This window comes from Poecilia mexicana, unplaced genomic scaffold (genome assembly GCF_051168715.1).
Source record: "Poecilia mexicana isolate PSO_F unplaced genomic scaffold, ASM5116871v1 scaffold_16, whole genome shotgun sequence".
In the NCBI taxonomy this organism is placed as follows: Eukaryota; Metazoa; Chordata; class Actinopteri; order Cyprinodontiformes; family Poeciliidae; genus Poecilia; species Poecilia mexicana.
The window spans coordinates 11,715,631-11,735,975 of NW_028263385.1; the positions used below are offsets into that span (position 1 = coordinate 11,715,631).

The following is a 20,345-nucleotide window of genomic DNA, read 5'->3' on the forward strand; positions in this document are numbered from 1 at the left end:
ACACACACACTGTAACGAAAGGGAGACACACACTTTTCTGTGCCTGTGTTTGCAGCACAGTGGTTTTATAAAAAGTGTGCACACTCCTAGTTAAATTCTAAGATTTTAAAAATTTAGAAAACGATGAATAAATTCCAAATATTCCCTCCCAACTTTAATGTGACATACAATATATCCTGTTCAAATTACCTGAGAACCAAACAGATCTGCTAGGGTGAGAAAAAAAAGGTGCAACAGTCATGTTGCATTAGTGTTTGCACAAAGGTAATCTAATGGGGTTTTATTTAGATACATTTTGACTGAATTTCAGCACCCAGTTTTCTTTGATGGGAATCTATTAACATCTCACATCTTCACCTAAAGATGCTGAAAGATTCTCCAGATCTGCAGTAACCTTAAAAACGGACTCAGATTTAGTTCTGTATTCTCATCTGGCCAACACAGAACTTTACACATCATCTTTAGCTTGTAGGTTTTGAGTCAGGGCATACCAATATTTGAAAATGTCTACAATTTAATTGACGTGGACAAAAACCTGATCTCCATTTGAGGAAACGTGGCAACAGAAAACAAATGGGGGAGCAAAATGTTTGCAACAAACTCGAGTTCTCATCTTAAATATTAGTATTAGATTAGAAGTGTGCCATTGATGCAGCCAGGTTATTGTCACCTATTTCATTTTTATAATTTTAACAGATTTGTTTATATTTCAGTAAAACTTCATGGGATAAATGTCACATTATGGATGGAGAAAGTTTGGAAACGACTCGACGCGGTCTAAATTTTAACAGGAGTGTGTAAACCTTGTAGCTTTTAGCCGCTGCATGTCGCCTTGAATGGTTTCATCAGACTTTCACAGTATCATCCAAAGAGCAGCTTCAGGGCTCAGGGAGGGACACAAAAAATGCTGGAAAAATTAACCGTTGTCAATTCACTTAGAATGTTACAGTCCACCAAAATGTTACACATAGTCTGTATTTATTCCCACTTAGAACAATGGTAACAAAACAAAGACAACAAAAGAAAAAAACAGTAAATAATTCTCTGGAAGTCTTTTTTTGTTGTTGTTGCTGTTTTTAAGCCTCCTGTTCGGCTTCAGTTTTACTAAAAGGGCGAGTTAGCCTCCGGCAGAGTCTCTGGAAAAGAAACCCAGAACTTCGTAGTCTGAAGGAGACGCGAGAGGAGAGAAAATCATCCATCAGGAAAATGCAGCTCCTCTCAGATTTGTCCAAAATTTCCATCTGAGCCAAAAACAGCAGCCTAATATTTGACCATCACAAAGTCGGTTCTGTATCTGTACGCCTCGGGGTGAACCGGAGAAACTTACAGTTTGTGTTCCTCCACCTCCTCACCCATTCCTGCGAGTCTCTCACCCACCCAGCGCTCCTACACTCCCTCTTGGTCTCCTAGCAGGTCCGTGTTGTTGCTGCTCTGTGGGGGGGCGGGAACGCGGCGAGGTGACGGAGGCGGAGGGCTGTGGCGCTGCTGCTGCCGCCTCGGACTGGTCCCCCCTCCGCCCTCACTGTCTGTGTTGGATGAGGACGGCGGTGGGGGCGGAGGTAGCCTCGGCAGCGGGGCGGAGGAGGGCGGTATCCTTGTGGACGCCGACCCCAAACAGCTACCGGATCTCAGGCTCTGGATCCTTCTGCACTCCTGGCAGATCCTCACGTGGCTGCAGCTGCGGGCGGGCAGCATCACAGGCGTGGGGGCCGGCGGAGGCGGGGTGGTGTTCGCTCCGAGCGGATCATCTAGGATCCTTTGGGGCCCGGGGCCCAGATCGGGCAGTCCTGTCCCTCCCGCCCCACCGGTCAGGGGGCCGGCGCCGCTGTACAGCTTCCCGTTGCTGAGCCGCATCTCCCGGACCAGGCGCAGCGGCCGGGGCGCTCCGAGCGCGATGCGGGTCGGGTGTCGCAGGGCCGCCGAGCTGCTCAGGGGTCGTCTGCGGCGCATGCGGGAGCTCTTCTTACAGGAGACGGCGTTTCTGAACTCGGTGATCATCTCTTGACAGACAGACACCTGGTGGAGAAAAAGGAAGGGAGGAGGAAAGGAGGAAAGGAGGGAAGGAGACGGGAGCAAAGGAAGGGGAGGTGCCACAGACACAAAGTAGGCAGGCAGCACAACAGGACAGTGGTAAGGCAATACAGAAATAAAGCAGAAGAAAAACAATAATATTTAAAGGAAAAACAAAAAAAACAAAGGAGCTCAAAAAGAAGGAGGCAGCACCAAAGCAGAAAAACACACAGTGGGTGTAGCAAACAGAGGAGTTGCAGGTGAGGCGAAATCACACATCGACAAACGGAGAGATGTTTTAAAACAGGAACAAAGAGGCGATGGGGAGGACGTGGAGATGGACAGAGATGGGAGGATAGCAAAGAGAGTTATTACAATCTAAACACGCAGAACACCAAAATGTTCTGTAGAATATGAACACTTCATTATGAAACGATGAACAAACAGGCAGCCGGCAAACTCAGGTGGACATAAACAAATCTCACAAGGACAGACACCTTTCCCATCCACAAATCTCTTTCATCCTTCCAACGTCACGACTGCTGTTATTTGAACACACGACAAACAAAATGTATTTACATGCAGCTGCATCTCTGTAACTTAGTAGGTCATTAACAAGTCAATTTATCCCAGTAATCCAATTCAAAAAGCGAAACATAGATTAAATTGACGCTTAACTTTCTTCTAACGGGGGGTGTGGAGGTGTTTACGATCAAACACCAGAGATGTTTTTGAAGATTTTATTTTTTCTGATCTGATCTTAATTAACTAATGTAAACCCCAAAGATCAACAAAGAGGATTTGTTTTAATATGATGTTATAAATGGCCATATTACAGACAAAATCATGGAAAAAACAGCCAATTTAACAAATGTTGGGCTGAGAGTCAGAAGGGTTTAAGTCCCACAGTATCATTACCACAGAGGACAGAATCTGAGCCTATTAATGGAAAGCTAAGTGGAAGGAAAAAGCTTTACAGGAAAAAAAGTGTGCAGGGATAACTCCAGCCTTGAGAGGATTGTGAAGCTAAGCCCAGTGAAGAGGGTGTTGAGATTCACAAGGTGCAGATGGCAGCTGGAGCCGGAGCTTAAAAACCATCACACACATCCAGACCTGGGGCTTTAACTGTGTTATGCAGCTTGTCAACCACAAAGTCAGAAGCTTCTTACTTTGACTAAGGAGAAAAATTCAAACTGCTCACTGGTCCAAAGTCTTCTTTACAGAATAAATTGAATTTTGCACTTTTTACTTGCAGTCAGAGGTGATTTGGGGAGCCGTGGCACCTGCTTGTGTTGCTCCAGTTTGTTTTATACAGTCTGAAGTCAGGAAGCAGAGAAACGTATGGGCGCTCTGCTGATGAGCTTTATGAAACTAATGCGCCACCCACACTAGACTTAGAAAAACTGCATGTCTATGTTAACTTTGTTTTATTTCAAATGTTCACATGAGCACGCACAACTTAGCAGAAACGAGATAATTATGAAGTCAGTGCTAAGACAAAATAAATACTGTATGTAGAAAGCTTTGATTTTAAAAGTGTTTGTATAAGTTTACTATGTTTCCAGGTCTATATTTAGAGTTGTAGAAGTACTGGAAACATGAGATCAGCAAGTTGGAAGAAGTTTGGTGTTGGACTTTTCATCACCGTGAGAGGAGACTCTGGAAGTGGACATGCTCAGCAGAGGAAACACGTTTCGTATAAACGAACTTGGCTGGTTTCTAACCAGCTTCATGAGCCAACGCCTGCCTCACTGCCACAGAGGGACGAGCCATCAGCTGCGGCCGAAATGCCTGATACTTTAGTTTGCAGAGTTACTGAGGATATATTTTTGCACTGTTGATTCTGTTCATGACAAACTGAGCTTTTATAAGAGCCACAACCCAAAACATGTGAAGCTGCAGCTGCAATTACTGTTTATGTAATTGAAAAACACTGAAAATGCCTGAATTAAGGATTAGCTGAGGAGATATTAGGGGAGTTCAAAGTGTGGCCCGGGGATCCATTTGTGGCCCTTGGAGTGATTTTGTGCGGTTCCCAATTTGCAATTCAAAATTGCAGGTGTAGGTGCATTTTTTCTTTAATCAGGGTAAAATTATAACAAACAATTTTCTTACAATAAAAACAGAAAATACAAAGTATTTGTCTTTTTATAAATAGAACCACATCTGTGTAGAGACTTTTTACTGAAAAGTTGCTGTACCTCATTGAAAGTTTATTTAATTTATAAAACAGCATTTCAACAAGGATTGTGAAAGAAACTCAAATCTTCTTTTAACAGAATAAATTTGTTCAATCAAACCCAAAAGAAAAACTGGATTAAATTTATTTTAATTTTAAGTTTTGGATCCAAAATAAATTACATTCATTTTCTACAAAAAACAACTATATTGCATGATTTCATTTTAACATTTCCCATTTGTAAATTCTTTTGACAAAAAGTTTGGCCTCCCATGTTTTATTCAGTACTTTACTAATAAAGAACATATTTTATTCCCTTAACCGTCTCCACATGCTCTGATCGGGGGGCAGCTCTCATCGGGGGGCAGCTCTGATTGGGGGGCAGCTCTGATCGGGGGGCAGCTCTGATCGGGGGGGGGGGCAGCTCTGATCAGGGGGCAGCTCCACCGTGCAGCAGAAGGTGGCGGGAAGCTTTGCACTTAAAGATGTTACACCACAGGTGCTTTGTGTAGGACTACCTCATAATTACACTGAAATATGAAAGTAAATAAATAAAAATATGCCTGTAGAAAAAAGCAGATGGTGCACGCAAACACTATTTGAAAGTCCCAAAGAGTTTTCCGTCACTGATCTCTAGGTTTTGGTTTATTCAGCTGGAAAATAATGAGCAGTTGATGTCTCAATAAATTTTAGTCTGTTTTCATTTGCACAGCAACTTTTTGGATTAGATTTGTTTTCTTCACACAGCGGAGGGAAACCGACTGGTGGATCTGGCGTCACAACCTACATCTCATTAAATACCATGGTTACAGTGGACCGGATTGGCCAGAAAACCAGAATAATCAAAACCCCATAGAGAATCTATGGAGTGATAATCAGAATAGTCATCAGACCCAACAATGCAGATTGAGCACAGTTCAGTATCATAGCTTTTTTTATTGCTTTATGTGATTAAAATGCCTGAATTCACTCATCAGGATGTCATTCAGGGCTGCAGTGGCCTGGTAATCATTTTTCATTCATGTGGTTGGAGAAGAGATGCATCTAAAAGCTGCAGGATAGTAGCTCTTGCGGAGTGGACGTTTGGTAGAGAAACTTTCATATTATCATAAAATGAAAAGCAATTATCAAAGTTAACGTCGTAAATTCTTGGCGTCTCTTTGTGTACGGAGAATTTCTGAGCTATAAGAGTTTCACTTTTTGAGTTGAAATAATGAAATAGGCTTTAAAATTATTCCACTTGTTTGGACCGTTATAAATTATTGCGATGCACCTGTACACACCACGGACAATTACTGTTTTCCAAAAAATATGAAAAGGTCATGTGCTCACATAAACAGAAACAGTACTCGTTCTTGGAGAACAGACACTGATGGTCGGATGAGAGGGGGTGCGCGTGTTTCAGAGAGATAGAAGAAGACGCACAGTGGGATGGGTGAGAAGTAATCCAATAATGGAAACGAAGAATACCAGCGTACATGTGAGGCATGTAAAAGAAGATACATCATGACATTTAATGCCAGGGGAAAAAAAGATCACTCTACTTGTTTAAGCAAGCAAATATTGGCATTTCTCAATATTGCTTATCCGATTTATTAGATTTAGCTCACAAACACTTGCTGCCACATTGTTAAACACCAAACACTCACAGGGCACATTGACACAAACACAGGCAAGACCATGCTGCATATTTTGTTCTGCTTGTATTCTTTTCAGTCCAGAGTTGCACACTTGTACATTCCTTTCATAATATTGGCTCATAACACTGAAATGTTAGAGAGCGCACACGAAGACGAACAAATAAAAACAGAAGCGGAAATATAAAATCTGGCCACTTCTTGCACACCACACGACACCACACGACACACACACACACACACACACACACACACACACACACACACACACACACACACACACACACGCGCGCAAACAGGAAACATAATCAAAAGGGCTGGCAGGATGCCATGGGAACCTACTGGGGTGTGTCTGTGGGGTCGGCGAGGGCAGGTATGGGGGCATACCTCATCAGTCTCTGCCGAGCGGCGCGTCGACCACACAAACTCCATAATAGCCACAAACACGGCGATGATGAGGCCGCAGATCAGCACCACGAAGATGCCCCCAATGTTTTCCATGCCCAGACCTGCAGCGGGCCACAGGAAACGCATCGTCTTCAGGTTTAATTCCTTTTCTTTTAGAGCAATTGTGTTTGTTACTGAGGTTTTTTCCCACTCGAGTCTGCAGCGGTGAGCTTCATTTATTCCAGAGAGCTACTTTTCTCCAACTCACTAATATCAGTCTGCATAAATAAACACTTATTTAGTTTTCAAATCTATAAACACTGGACTAAAAGAAAAGGTTTCACATCCTAACAGTTGTTTATTTAATCATTTTGTTCCTTAAATTCAACATTTTAATGAAATCATTATCAATAAAATGGTTTTAAGACACAAAATGAAAACTCAATGAATTGATAGTCAGGGTCACCGCCAAGCTTTTTGCTTTCAGTATAAAAGACAACAGCAGCACTTGCTCTGTTGTGTTCAAGGACGAATCTGGACTAACCTTTGCTTTCAACACAGCAAAATTAGAGTCATAATTCACATTTTATTTAAAATTGAAAAACAGTAACATGTTTTTTATGAATTATGCTGAGGAGTCATAAAATGCTCAAATCTAATGTACAATTTAACTTCATTTGCTGCGTTTCTTGAAGAACATGCATTCAAAGCTTTTTTTAGATTTATTTGGTTCTGCTTCCGACCCAAAACACTCTTACAAAATACGACAGACTGATGTGACCCTTTGGTTAACAAAAACTCCTCAAATCTATTTTGTTATTACTTATAGGAGTCACACAGTTAAGAGATTCACTGTTTGATTTTCTCAAAGGGTCTGATTGGTGCATTTCCAAGCTTTTCACTCATAGCCATACCTTAAGAATATTTCGCAAACTGATTTATGAAAGAAAGTTTTTTGTTTTTAACAGATTATACAATTACTGTCATAAAATGAGAACAGTTTCATAATCTGCTGTTTCTGCTTTTATAACCTCTACACATAATAACAGACAATCTGCAGGAGGGGGAATGAGTCTGACAGAAAATGCTGTCATCTCGCGTTACACAACATGTGCAATCATATTTTTGGAGCTTGACCCACACTTGGCATCGAAACTCTAGATTTCCGAGCCCCTGCAGCTTCACTCATCAGCACTGTTCCTACAAGATATGTCGGCAAGTCTTACTTGTCTCAACTTTATGTAAAAGCTTTTATGTGAGCAGATACTTGTATCCTATTTTTGCCAAACGGACGCGTTTAAGAGATAAACTCTTTTTACACTGGGGCTTTTTACACAAACTCTTACACACTACCTGAGACAAACAGTTTAGATTAGTTTGCTGTCCCTTTACAGCGACATCAGGACAGACATCAGCCATTAGCTGCAGTCTAGCAGAGAGTGAGGAAGCCATTAGTGGGGACATTAGAGAGGATGAGGCAGCAGAGAAGAAAGGCAGCTCACCCTTGGCACGGTGGTCCTCCTCTTTGGGACACTGGCCTCCGTCCCACCACCCCCTCTTCAGAATCTCCAGCCTGTTATTCTCATGCAGCTGGAGGATGGCCTGCGTGATCTCTTCTCTGAATGGAGATCCTGGCAGGAGACAAAGAGGCAAGATAAGAGCCAGCACTGGAAAGGTGCAGCACAAGGATCAGGGGCTATTTTGGTAAAGGAGAGAAAAAAAAAAACATGAAATGATAGCAGACTTAGGAGTAAAAGACAGAGCATAGCTGCATCCAGCTTTGAAGTGGATACAAGTGATCTTGTGGTAAGTAGACAGAGAAGATTAGAGAGATAAACAACGAGATTAAATCCAGAGGCAGAGACAGTGGTACAGCTGCAGCTCAAGTAGAAATCAAAGAGTGTTATGAGATGCATCCACAAGAGCAGAGTGGGGGGATTTAAAGGGTAAATGTACTAAAAAATGCGAGTATTAAGCCATAAATACATGAAAGTTGACTGTAAGGAGCAGATAAATCTCTTTATGAAAAAGCTGCCAGCTGTTTCAGCAGATTAACGGTGAGTATCGTTTGGATGAGCAAAGTCAAAACTGCTTAGAAAGGAAAACAAACAGAATTCAACGTTTGAATTCGACCTTCTTTAAAGCAAAAAACTAAACGCAGAGTTGTGACGTTACTTTGGATTATTTGCTCAAGCATCGTCTTCTGTCAGTGAATGCTCCACATAATCAATAAAACTAAGCAGGATCGCTGCTTTATTTATTATTCCCTTTAATACTTTTAGACAACAACAAAGATCCCATCAAGCCTTTACAGTCCTACGCTAAAACTTCCTGTCTACCGTTTCCTTCAGAAAAATATAAATGCTTCTCCTTCCTTTCTTTCGTTCTGTTTCATATCCCTCTCTTCTCTCCCCTGATCCATAGCAGAAAGTCCAGCCAAGACTGGGCCCTTCATTAAAACAGACCGATGAATCGGTGACACAACCACAATGGGCTAAACAGTGAAAAAGGCTTTAATAGACCCAGGCACGAGTTGAAAAGCAATTAACTTCCTTTTCATTACTTCCACTTCAAATACTTTCTAATCCCATAGATAAAAACTAAATCAACACAAGCCTTTTTTTTTTCCTAAGATCTAATCACACAAATCAGCCAAAAGTACACGTGTCTGTTTAGCATATCTGATCTCAAGCAAATGTTTCAGCTTTTCTTGCAGGCAATGGCTTTTTAATCCCGCTCCTCTTTCGCTTTGTTGGTAAAGTTTACACTGCGAGATGTGAGATTAATCCCTGTCGGGCACGTTTTGCAACACTGTGCCCTTTCTTGGAAATGTTCAGTCACTGTGCCACTTCCTCTGCAGCTGTTCACCGGTTCTGCAGATCGTTCCTCACTCCGTTTCTCAGAGAGTTCACTGGGGCTATAGGTGACCTACTTTACCCTCAACTGTAAATAGCTCCTGGAATAATGACTGAGTCCCTTGGCTGATTCAAGACAGCAACAGTTCATAACTTCTCTAAGGAAATGCAACACTGAGGTATGTCACAGAGAACGTCACCGTGGAATTGCACAAAACAAAAGACGTCCCTGCGGAGCTGGCATTGAAACTCTGAGGATCCGTCCTGCTGCATTTATCATCTTATTCACTATTGCAGTAGGTCTAAAAAGTTTACACATCCCTGTTAAAACGTCAGTTTTCTGTGATGTACATAAAGGCCGATTATCTCAGGAACCTTTTAACCTGTAATCAGAGCCATAAACACTAAAATCTTTTTGGTGGAATAATATTAAGAATGTGGTTGCACAGAATGTCATTTATATGGTAACACTTTATTTGAAGGGGGGTGAATAAGACTGCAGAATGAACAACCAGATTCAAATCCAGGTTAAAAAAAAAAAAGGTTTCAGCACATGCCCTAACTTTTAAAGTGCCTGTGATTAACCCAGTTCATTATATGTTCATTTTCTTTCTGTATTCACATTCGCAGTTTTCTATTCCTTCCCGTCTGTAGTGTCATTGTTCTGTTCTCAAGCAATTTTACCACCTTGTGAAAGAGCTCTGCGACTGTGACAGACAGCCTGTGATTAGGTTTCCTGGGGCCTCGACTCTGTTTGGCACTATAAGCTTCAACCTTTCATATCTGAATCCAAATAAGAATTAACAAATGAAGGAGTTTAATGAAGAAATACAGAGAAAACGGGCGGAAAAAAGACATTTAAAACAAAGACTGGAGGTAGGCTTTAAATTAGTTCACTTCTTTAATTTGTATGCTGATGTACTTGATAACAACCCGGATGTTTTTCCTCGTTTATGTATTGAATTATAGGTATAGATGATCACAAAATGATCAAACCTTACGTGTACTTTCTTTTGTTTGGAGATTGTTTTGTGAAGATTTCATTTTAATTATATAACTTGCATATTAATTCCACTACTAGTCCAGGTGTTCGCTACAGTTCTTCACAAAACAGATTTTAAACCTCGACCAAACTCAAATATATAGAAGAGACAGGTAGATAGATAAGACAACCACATTTCATTTTATGAAAACCAGTAGCAAACTGCTACTTTTCATACCAAACACATCCTGAACAAAAATTACTTAGTCAAATTATTCAAGGGAAAAATGTTATTCATGTGCCCAAGATAAACAAACCATTTCACTACAATCTAAAATAAATATTTCCTTTTGTCTACGTTTACTTTAAATTTAAAAGCCTACAGTAAATTCCTAAAATAAAATGATTTTCACAACTTAAAAGTTTTTATTTAAATATTGCAGTACACAGCTAATTGTCTCCAATCTCCATACAGATACAGCAAAACTCTGCAGGGTTACGAAGCACAGAGTTTCAAGGTTATGACCAATAATTTCAATAATTTATTGACGTGTCACCGGTCTAATCAGAGACATAACGGCTGTATCGGCTGTGACCTTTAAGCTCCAGACGTGTCAGTAGAGGGAAACAATACAAAAGCCGATTGTAGCCTTTGAAGCCTGAAAAACCACTTAATCCTTATTGACGATGTTTATGCTTCTTTTTCAGAAATCTTTAAGAGGCTCACACACTCATTAATTCACAAACACGTCTTGATCTGTTTGTTTCCTTTCAGACAGTTTTTAAGTTATTGATGTTTTATATTCCACCGTTTTATTTCTGAAAGCATATTGACATTAGGATATGAAATCCGATCTACTGAATGTAATAAGAAGCTAAATCTGCCTATTATGGGAGACAAAGATTATGATTCTTACTGGAGCCATTGAACACAAATTTCAGTATAATAAGGATAAGAAAACCTGTCATTCTAAAGTGCTTTTTTATAGACCTCATATTATAGTTTAGTGTTTTTTTCCATCCTCTCTGAGTTGCAGGGTAGCTTCCTGCAGAAACATTTTTTCAGTCTAAACCATGTAACAGATTACAAATGTTAATTGTTTTTTCACTTATACAGTAACATTGATATGGATCATATGCTATTTGTTTATTTCGTGTATGCTACACATACAGATATATACGAATGCCTTCAAATATTAATGTAGACTTTTAATGTTAAATTATCTTTACTGCAATCTCCAAAAAAGTACATTTTGGAGATTTAAGTTACCTGGTATGTTCTCTTGTCTTTCCTATTTAGAGAGTGACTAATAGAAATAGGCTTCATGTCGTACTAAACTCTCAGGAAAGCAACAAAAAAAAAAAGAAAAACTGTGGATTACTAAAGAAAAGTATCTTAAAAGTCTAATCAATAATTATAAAGTAAAACATGTTTCTGCTACTTTTAATTCATAGGAATTGCCAGTAGTTAAGTTTTCTGTAAATAAAAAAATCCATAAGCGGGTTCTTTAATTTATTTATTTATTGCATGCTGTAATACATAAAGTAAATGTTGATCTATAAATTAATAGATATCAAACCCATATCCAGAAAAAATCAGTGCAGTGCAAGATAAACATTGCTCATTTGTTCTGTTATTTGCATTTTTATTTTATTGAGTTTATACAATTATTTCTAACATTTTTGCACATTTTCCTCTCACATTTGCTCATCTCTACTCTCACCACAGTTTGTTTCTGTTTTTCCATTTTATTTATACTTTGAGGAATCAAGTTCCAGGATGAAATGTTTGTTACATCAACAGCGGCTGTAGGAGCTCATAAACGCTCCCTAGTCTCACCTTAACCACACGCAGCAACCTGTAATGTTGACATAGCAGGAGCGACGATTCTGCTGCAGCAATATTTATCTTTCAGTCAAACTGTTCCAGACACAAACTCACCAAGGCAGAGAACATCACTTAAGTACAACTAAAGAGGAGGAGGTAAAATAGCAAAACATTGAACAGAAAGACAATAAAATAAAAAAGCAAATGGGAAGAAAAGAAACAGAAAAGAACATTATGAAGAAAAAGTAGAGGATAGAAATAAATATTTATCCATTTATACCTACTCAAATGACATACAAAGAAATATATCTTCTTCTGTTTGATTTTAAACTTCTATAATATTTTTTAAAACCCTTACGTGCCTGAACAATGACTGAAATTTGTTCAGTTGTAGCTCTACTGTTTACATGATGGACCTCTGTTTGCTTTGTTACAAAAGCGGTTTTTGCTCCATGCTTACCTAGCGGCATGCCGATGCCGTAGCCCTTGGTGTCCAGCAGTCCTCCTATCTGTGTGAGGTTGCAGTTGAGGCCGCGGTGATACTCGTTCATGGTGCTCTCCATCAGGAAGGCGTACTTGGAGTTGAGAACACGGGCGATGCCCTCCTCTGTGCTTTTCACAAAAACGCTGGGCAGTTTGGAGTTCATGTAGTTCCACATCCGCTGGTACGTCTGGTACCGAGAGTTCTGCACAGAAATGGGAACACGGCAGTGGGAAGAGTTATCTAAAATATCAATTAAAATGTCTATGAATGCAAAAAGGATGAACATAAAATAAGATATATGCGTCCTGGAGAAAAATGGAAAAGTAAGAATATTCAATAATGTTAACCTGAATAAAATATATAAGGCAAGCAAGAAAAAAGGAGGAAATATTAGGAACATTTTGGTTCTAGCTCAGTTGGACGACACCACAAATCGAACCAGAAACACATGTTTTCAGCTGGTTTGTTGTCTGCAACACCCAGACATTTTGCTTCGATAGCAGCATGTCAGCAAATAAACGCAAACACACGCTGTAAAGTGTGTTTCAGACTCCCCTTCAGTGGAGTCTGAAAACAACAATGTATGTGGAGAATAAAAGGGTTCACACACCATCTGAATTCAGCCATCAAGACAAATGCAAATAAAACAAACCCCAGACAAGTCAATCAGAGGAAACAGGGGTAAATACTGGATTGGATTTCACTCGGAGGGTTCTGAGAAAACACGACATACAGGCTGGTTGCCAACTTAGCCGTGGTTCTGTTGCACTGCTGAATTATAACCAATCACATCACTTGTTCTGCAGCTGTGCTGCTTTTACACTGCTTGGCTCTGTTGCTAAAATTGCCATCTGGTGGGTTTACCATGAAACAAAGATTATTCTGACAGTATTTTTAAGCCATTTTAAATGTTAGGTCAATAAACCTGACATCTCGGCTGCAACTGTTTACTGGAGGTTAAAGCTGTGGGCGACTCCAGCGATAAAACAACTTTGTAAAAGTTTCACACTAGTATGCAGTTATGAATGCCATTGCTTTTACTGTGATGGTTCATCGCAATGCAATTATAAAGCCCAGACATTCATTTTAGTGCTTTATCGTGATAAACGATATAAACATAGCATTACCCTTGCAGTGAGTTCATTCCTGTTATGCTGTTAATAAGACTTGGAAACAGAAGCAACAACTATTATGGTCTGTCTTGCCTCACTGATGAAGCTCCATTTAGGCACCTCAGTGTTGACTGGGCTGAGAATGCAAATTAGAAATTTTCTTGGGAAAAAGTTTGATTTGTTTTGTGTTCATCTAGTAAAAAAGTCTTGGAGTTTTGCAACTTTTGAAAAGCTTTCATGACAAACTTCAACTTAACACTACGATAAAGAAAATTGGAAAGTATTAATTCCCTATCTGTTTTTGAACATGTCACATAAGAACTGGAAGCTTCATTGTACTTCATTAAGAATCTGTCAAACATAAAGAAGTGCAGAGCTATAAAGTGATGCACAGTTTTGAAAATAGTTTAGAAATAAGATATGAGTTGGATGAATTGTAGCGAAGTTTAATGCAAGCTTTGGGACATTGGAGCATTTTGGTTTTACTGTCATATTGTTAGCTTGTCGTCAGTACGGACGACTCTACAGTAGAGTTTTCATTTGTAAAATATCTGTTCTTTTCTGCATGACTACGTGGCTTAATGTGGGCTCAAAAAGGAAAATGAGCTTACACAAATGACAGGCCTTTGTGTGCATTTATTTTCTGGTTTAAAACATAATTGAAGCCATCTAAAAATAAAAATAGTATCACATCACTGCAGACCTGTGAAGATCTGGCCATCAAACTAAACTGAAAAGTCTGGTAAGGAGGGGAGACGAGTGCTTTAGTGTTATCTGGAAGAAGTGTAGATGTTCGTATCTCTTGGGTATCTGCCCAGAATTGTCCTTTATGGAGGCTTGATAAGATTAAATAGTTGGAAAAAATAAAAATAAAAAATCACAAAATATCAACCCATAAGCCATTTTAGTCTCTGGATGTAAGACTTAAAGTATGTTTGCAATCAAGCACTAATCCACGGTGGTTTACCATCTAAAAGCTGCAATTATTAACATTTTTTAGCATTTTGTGTTTTTCGTGGCAGATAGTTTATGTTTGCAGTATGTATTTTAAACTGAACATGTGAGAAAACAGGAAGAGAGTGGAGAAGGTAATAATGCGTGTAGGCTTTGTATGTTTCTGTGGATCAGGCACCGAGTGCGGTAATGGGGCGTAACAATGAAACCGGCTTATGAAGACAAACACAAAACGCTCCATTCCATCTATAGTCGGGACAGAAAGGGAAAAACAAACACCACTTGTCGTGTAGTCACTTCCTTTAAATGCACATAAATATATTTTTTAAACTCTCACCTGCACACGTTCCCAAAGGCTAACAAACCAACATCAGAGAGAGAGAAAAAAAAACACACACACACACACACACCACGACAAGCACAGATGTCAACTCAGATGCCTGGAGCGCTCTCATAAAGCAAACACAGGCAGTCACCCACCTAATACAAGCCGCCATAAAGAAGAGCACACACAAACTCAGAGGAAATGTCACAACAAACATTCAGCCTACTAGCAGGATACAAGCTACATACAAACACTTGAGAAAACGCAATAAAGCAACACCATGAATCTGTAAAATCCACTAAAAACAAAAAGAAAAGAAAAACATGATCATGGATATGAACTAGCGGTATGCAGCTTTATTTCAAGTCTAGTAAAAACTCAAAAACAGTTTGTAAAAGAAAGTTCTGAAGCATAAAATAATCATAAGACCATAATTCCTCTTCTATGTTGGATTCAAAACTACAGCTTCCATTCTGTTGTACATTTTCATTTGTCATTGTCACATTATAACAAAATTTGCACAAATTACTCTGCATTTTAATGCTTGGGAAGAAAAAAAACAAATCTGTAAATCAGACCTTGAAGAAATCAAACCTATTCTGTGCATCTCTAATACAAACATACTACAAACTAGCAGCAGAAGGACGGATTTTACCATGAAGAAAGTCATGGTGCTTCCTCCATGAATGGTGCCGTACTCGATGTTGGTCTGGTCAGCCAAATCATCTGGAGACTCGATGGGAACCTCCATCCTCTGAACGGTCAGGAAGGCTGCCAAGTTGGCCGTGTAGGAGGAGATGATGATGAGCGTGAACGCCCACCTTGAAGGGGAAAGAAAACCAGGAGAGATCAGGTTACTGCAGGTCTTCTCTCATCTGATCTACATACATACAGGAGAAAATCAGATTGTTGAGCTGGGAAATTACCTTTTCTTGGCAAGGGCCTTTTTCTGGTATAGCAGGGATTTGAAAAGTTTTTTTAAAACCACTTACATTTTCTGTGCTGTAGTTTCTATTGTTTAAAACACAAAGTTTCAGCACAGGCAGCGTTTTCTCCCCCCTCGCTCATGCTTTTGTGCACCCTTCCAGCCACACAGACAGATTTCCTTTGCATATGAGAAAGACAATGACAGCTGTTTGGAAAGTCATTGCACTGAATATAAAACAGCACCACCCATCACTCTCATTAAGGTAACCCTGTTTTGAAAGTACAGCTCCAAAGCCAAGAGTGCCATTTCTGCAGGCGTCAGCACCTGAGCATATGGCTCCGCTAATATTATCTTCCTAGCCTTTTACTATACAAAAACTAAATTATTAAAAAAAAAGAAGAAGAAGCATTCTTCATTTACTTTAAAAACTGGAATTAGTTAAAGTTACACCAACTTTTTGTTTCTTGGTTTTGTTTGCAAAACAATACTCTCATTTATTGGTCAGCATGCATAGAACAAAAACATGTAGTTGAAGTCCCCACACTCAAATTAGTGATTTATGGTGTGCATGAATACAGAATGTATGTGTAAGTGTTGCATTGTGCTAGAAAAGTTGCACTTAAACCTGAGGAGGTTGAACCAGCACCCGATGGCTTGCTGATCCAGAGAACCTGCTTTTATTGTGGAATAACTTTTATGAGTAAATCTTCGGTGACATTACACAAAACTTTATGAAGTCACATATTGATATTCATCTTCACTTACACTATGCGTGTTATAATGATTAAGCTCATAAAGAGTTTTGTAAGCATCAGTTTTTCAGCAGCTGAGCTCTGCCTGCCCGTCGGTTCCAGTTCCAGTAACTCTGACTTCTTCAGCATAACCAGAAACTTTAGACAACTTCAACCTCAAAAACCTTCTGGGAACAGTTTAGGGATCTATTGTTCCTGTTTCAACATGGCTGAGAATCACTACAAAAAGACAGTCAGGCATTCATACAGAGCAAAAGGGTCCGACCTCAGAAAGGCTTTCTATAGTCAGAAATCCTCAGAAATACATTCTTGAATTTTGTGGAAAATTTCCCAGAAAAGTCATAGATGTTGTTGCTGCAAAGGGTGAGCCAATAATGCCATTATAACCTATGCATTAAGAATGGGAGGTCACTAAAGTTCATATGTGTATGAAGGTAGATTTTTGGCATTAAGATACACACATGATGACACATGACATCTCCTGGATTAATGCTTTTTTCCACACTATAAAAACGCTTACAAATTTAAACTTTGAAATGTTATATTTCTTCACAATATCGTCAGTAAAAAAAATAAAAATAAATTTTGCTTTATTTCACTCTCAAATCTTAGAAACATTGTAAAAACAGTAGTTAAGTATTTGAGATGTTTTAACAGTTATAACCTTGTAGAAACTGGACGTCCTTGCTTACCTAGCAGCTTATTTCAAAAGGAACATCACGTTCCAGACACGTTTTTAATTTTCCCCCTCACTCAACTGAGTGATCTGCTGTTCCTGTCCTTTTCCTCCGTCTCCTCTGCTCACAGCGCTTACTTCTTTCTCAGCACACGTCTTTCAGAGCTCCCTCGGGAGCATCATCAAACTTGAATTTTTTGTTGGCTTTGCATTTGTACATTATTTGCATAAAATATTGACACTCAGGAATAAGAAACTTTTGGGTCAGCTATTTACCCCAAATCCCAAGACTGCATTTAATATCTAAATATTCTGGCAGGAATGCAACAAAATAACTGCTTACAAGATACAAGCCATTGTTAAGTGTCTTCCCACATCTTTGAACACAAAAAGCCTTTTCAATTTGTGGTAAGACGACTAAAAGAGAAATAAACACAGCTGGCCTCTAGAGAAGCTCTCAGAATCACAAAGCGGTTAAATCTTCTTATTCTCTCTCGTACATTAGCTTCCACATTCAGTCACATCACAAACGCTGCATGTCCTTAAACTCGTTCTCAAGATGTGCGCAGGTAAAAACTAAAAGCAGCCTTTCCGCCCAAATGTCTTTTTACAACATCAAGGTCAAACATCGAAACAAGGAGACCATATAAAACCCATCTCTAAGACGACGGGAGGCGTTAAGCTGCAGAGGCACAGAAACAGCCTCTCTCCTCTCCAACTCACCACACACCGCTGACACATCTGGTGGACAAGGCTCTGGGCATTATCTCTGATCCCTGCTGCATGAAGCCGCCGACGGGGAACCACAGGCTGTTTCCCAGTGTGTACTGGTTCTCCAGGAAGTCCCTGCGCTCCCGCAGACACGGTTGAGGGTTGTACCACTCGTAGGGGCTCAACCTGGCGAGAGAGGGGGAGTCCGTTGAAGCAACCTCGAGGACAAGCTGTAGCACGGTGATGCACCTCTGTCGTTTAAACAAGCCAATCAGTCATACAACCCCTGTCAAGCCGTGTGAGGGGACATGTCCAGGGGAAAGATGATAGATGACAGGTGGCCTGTGTTTAGCAATATAAATGGCAAGAGAGCTCAGATGTGAGCTGCAGACAATCAGCGCAGTGTGTGATGTAATGGACTGACCTTGCTGCCAGGAAGAGCACGCAGCTGACAGCCAGGTAGGCGAGTAACATGAAGAGCCAGACAGCTGGAGAGAAAGGATCCAGGAAGGAGAAGTAGCCTGGCTTCCGACCCTGAAACAAGGTGGAGAAAGAAGAAGTAAAGACGCAGATAGATGAGAAATCTGGGACAGATGGGGACAAGACAGAAGCTGCTATCAAAGGTGTCCCCTTCGCACCACAGGAGGGCAGTGTACTCCCCCTCACTTTAATACAGAGTCTGCAGTGCTTTGATACTCTAATGCTTCGATCCATAAATGCTGTTTAACAATGCTGTCTGCCAGAGCGCGCCTGGCGCAGGCCCAAAACCTCATTAGCAATGTAAAGCTGCCACTGTAACACAGCTCTGACTTACTGAGCAAAAATAAATTCTCACTATAAACTGCATTGAGGACTTACACTAATACAATCAAAGGGATCAACTCTCGAGCAATAAGCGGTTTCGCACGTTTCAAGCGACTTCGGCCTGGCGTCGTCTTCATCAATGGGAGGACTTAAAAACATATCAAATCCAGTACAGGATCTGAAGTAAGTATCAGCCAGCAGGTGGCCGACGGCCTGAGATAACACCCTCACCAATTGAACTCTGTACAAGATGCTGATCCCCAGGGTCATGAAAGGCTTAGAGAAGTCGATAACTTTCTCCCTCTCTGATGTGATGGTGAAGCCTGCCACGGCCAGGTCCGCTTTCTGGAGGATTGACACAGATAGATGGGTGGGTAGATAGCAGCAGGGGTGAGCAGGAGATAGACACGGCAAAGGACAAGAGAAAAAGTACAGAAAGCGGTCAGCAAAAAAAAAAAAAGAGAGAAAGAAAGACACAGTAACATGTTGATACCAGTTTCTTGCTTTTTATAGTTTTACACATACTCCACTGTAACTGATTGGGATTTTAAATAAACAATTATGATGTGGAAGGAAAATGATTCTGTTCCTTACTTAATATTAAATTACAATATTTTAAGATAATACCCCATTGACAGTGTTGCACCGAAATAAACTGTTACCCAGTGAATCACTTTCAGAAGAGTCCACATGTGCATAATCTGATCTATTTTTAAACCCAGCTGTTCAGAGAAAACAGTTCAACACAGCAAACATAGAAGAGGGCACTTTGGTATAAAATTGAACTTTCCAACCTTCATGTAAAAGAAATATATGGGAAAAAAATGCAGGGTGGAAAACTAACACTATTTTTGTGCTTGTAGAAACTGTTTCTGCTCTGAAATATGGTGTTGGCAGCATCATGTTGGGGGGAGAGTTCTTTTCAAAAGTGACAGATAAGCTTGTAAGAGTTTATGGGAGTTTATGGTGAAGCAAAATAAAGAGTAATCCTGGAGCCAAACCTGCTACAGGCTGAAAAAAAACGTGACGACTGGGATGGAGGTTGAGCTTCAAACAGGAAAACAAACCCGAACATTCAGCAAGAGCTAAAATGGAAAGGTTCAAAAATAAAAAAAAATTTAAAAATCGCAACTTTGTGGTATTGAAGTTCAGAGATGCTTTCAATCAAACAGGATCTATTTTGGAAAGAAGCTGAGAAAAATCATTGGTGAAAACAAAGGCAGCACAATTTTTTGGCTGCTATTTGTTAAATTTCTTGTCTTTCATCATTTTCTGTTCTTGCACTTGGTTGCAGTTTTGTGGATGTAAAGGTTTATAGTGTACAGAATGTCCCTCAGTGGGAAAATTCAGGTGCAAAAGTTTGAATACTTCTGCAAGGCACCACACTGAGCGGATGTTAAAAGTTCACTGTGCCACCTTTCATGAAATATGCAGACGGGCTATTTTCTCTTGCACACGCTCGTACTATTTCTCCATGATCCAAATTAAGCTAATTGAAAGTAAACACTAGGTCCCTGGTCTTTCCACCTGCATAAAACCTGCAGGTCTCTGGTCGTTCTGCCTCCCCTTCATCTCTTCCATTAAAAGCTAATTGATGAACACGGGCTACTAATTACAGCCGAGTGATCGGGCTACGAGGAGGGCGGGGAGGGTGAGGAAGCATGGAGAGCTGGGGGAGCGCCGCTGTGGCAGACCCCACACAGGGACCATGGCTTGGTAAT

At 40.2% G+C, this 20,345-nt stretch overlaps 1 protein-coding gene across 2 annotated transcripts in view; it reads right to left on the bottom strand.

Annotated features, from left to right (window-relative positions):
• Nucleotides 1-960: 960 nt before the first annotated feature.
• Nucleotides 961-20,345, bottom strand: part of grik5 (glutamate receptor, ionotropic, kainate 5) — a 49,821-nt gene continuing 30,436 nt past the window's right edge. The window contains exons 12-19 of one of the 2 annotated variants that reach the window (XM_088013752.1): nucleotides 18,856-18,969; nucleotides 18,245-18,354; nucleotides 17,833-18,006; nucleotides 15,409-15,574; nucleotides 12,339-12,564; nucleotides 7,716-7,844; nucleotides 6,214-6,335; nucleotides 961-2,016 (exon numbers count right to left, since the gene is read on the bottom strand). In XM_088013752.1, the coding sequence (XP_087869878.1) occupies nucleotides 1,387-2,016; nucleotides 6,214-6,335; nucleotides 7,716-7,844; nucleotides 12,339-12,564; nucleotides 15,409-15,574; nucleotides 17,833-18,006; nucleotides 18,245-18,354; nucleotides 18,856-18,969 (1,671 nt within the window). In that variant the 3' untranslated portion in view covers nucleotides 961-1,386. Of the gene's footprint in view, nucleotides 2,017-6,168; nucleotides 6,336-7,715; nucleotides 7,845-12,338; nucleotides 12,565-15,408; nucleotides 15,575-17,832; nucleotides 18,007-18,244; nucleotides 18,355-18,855; nucleotides 18,970-20,345 lie in introns of both variants that reach the window. The other variant, XM_088013751.1, reaches the window with a different exon arrangement.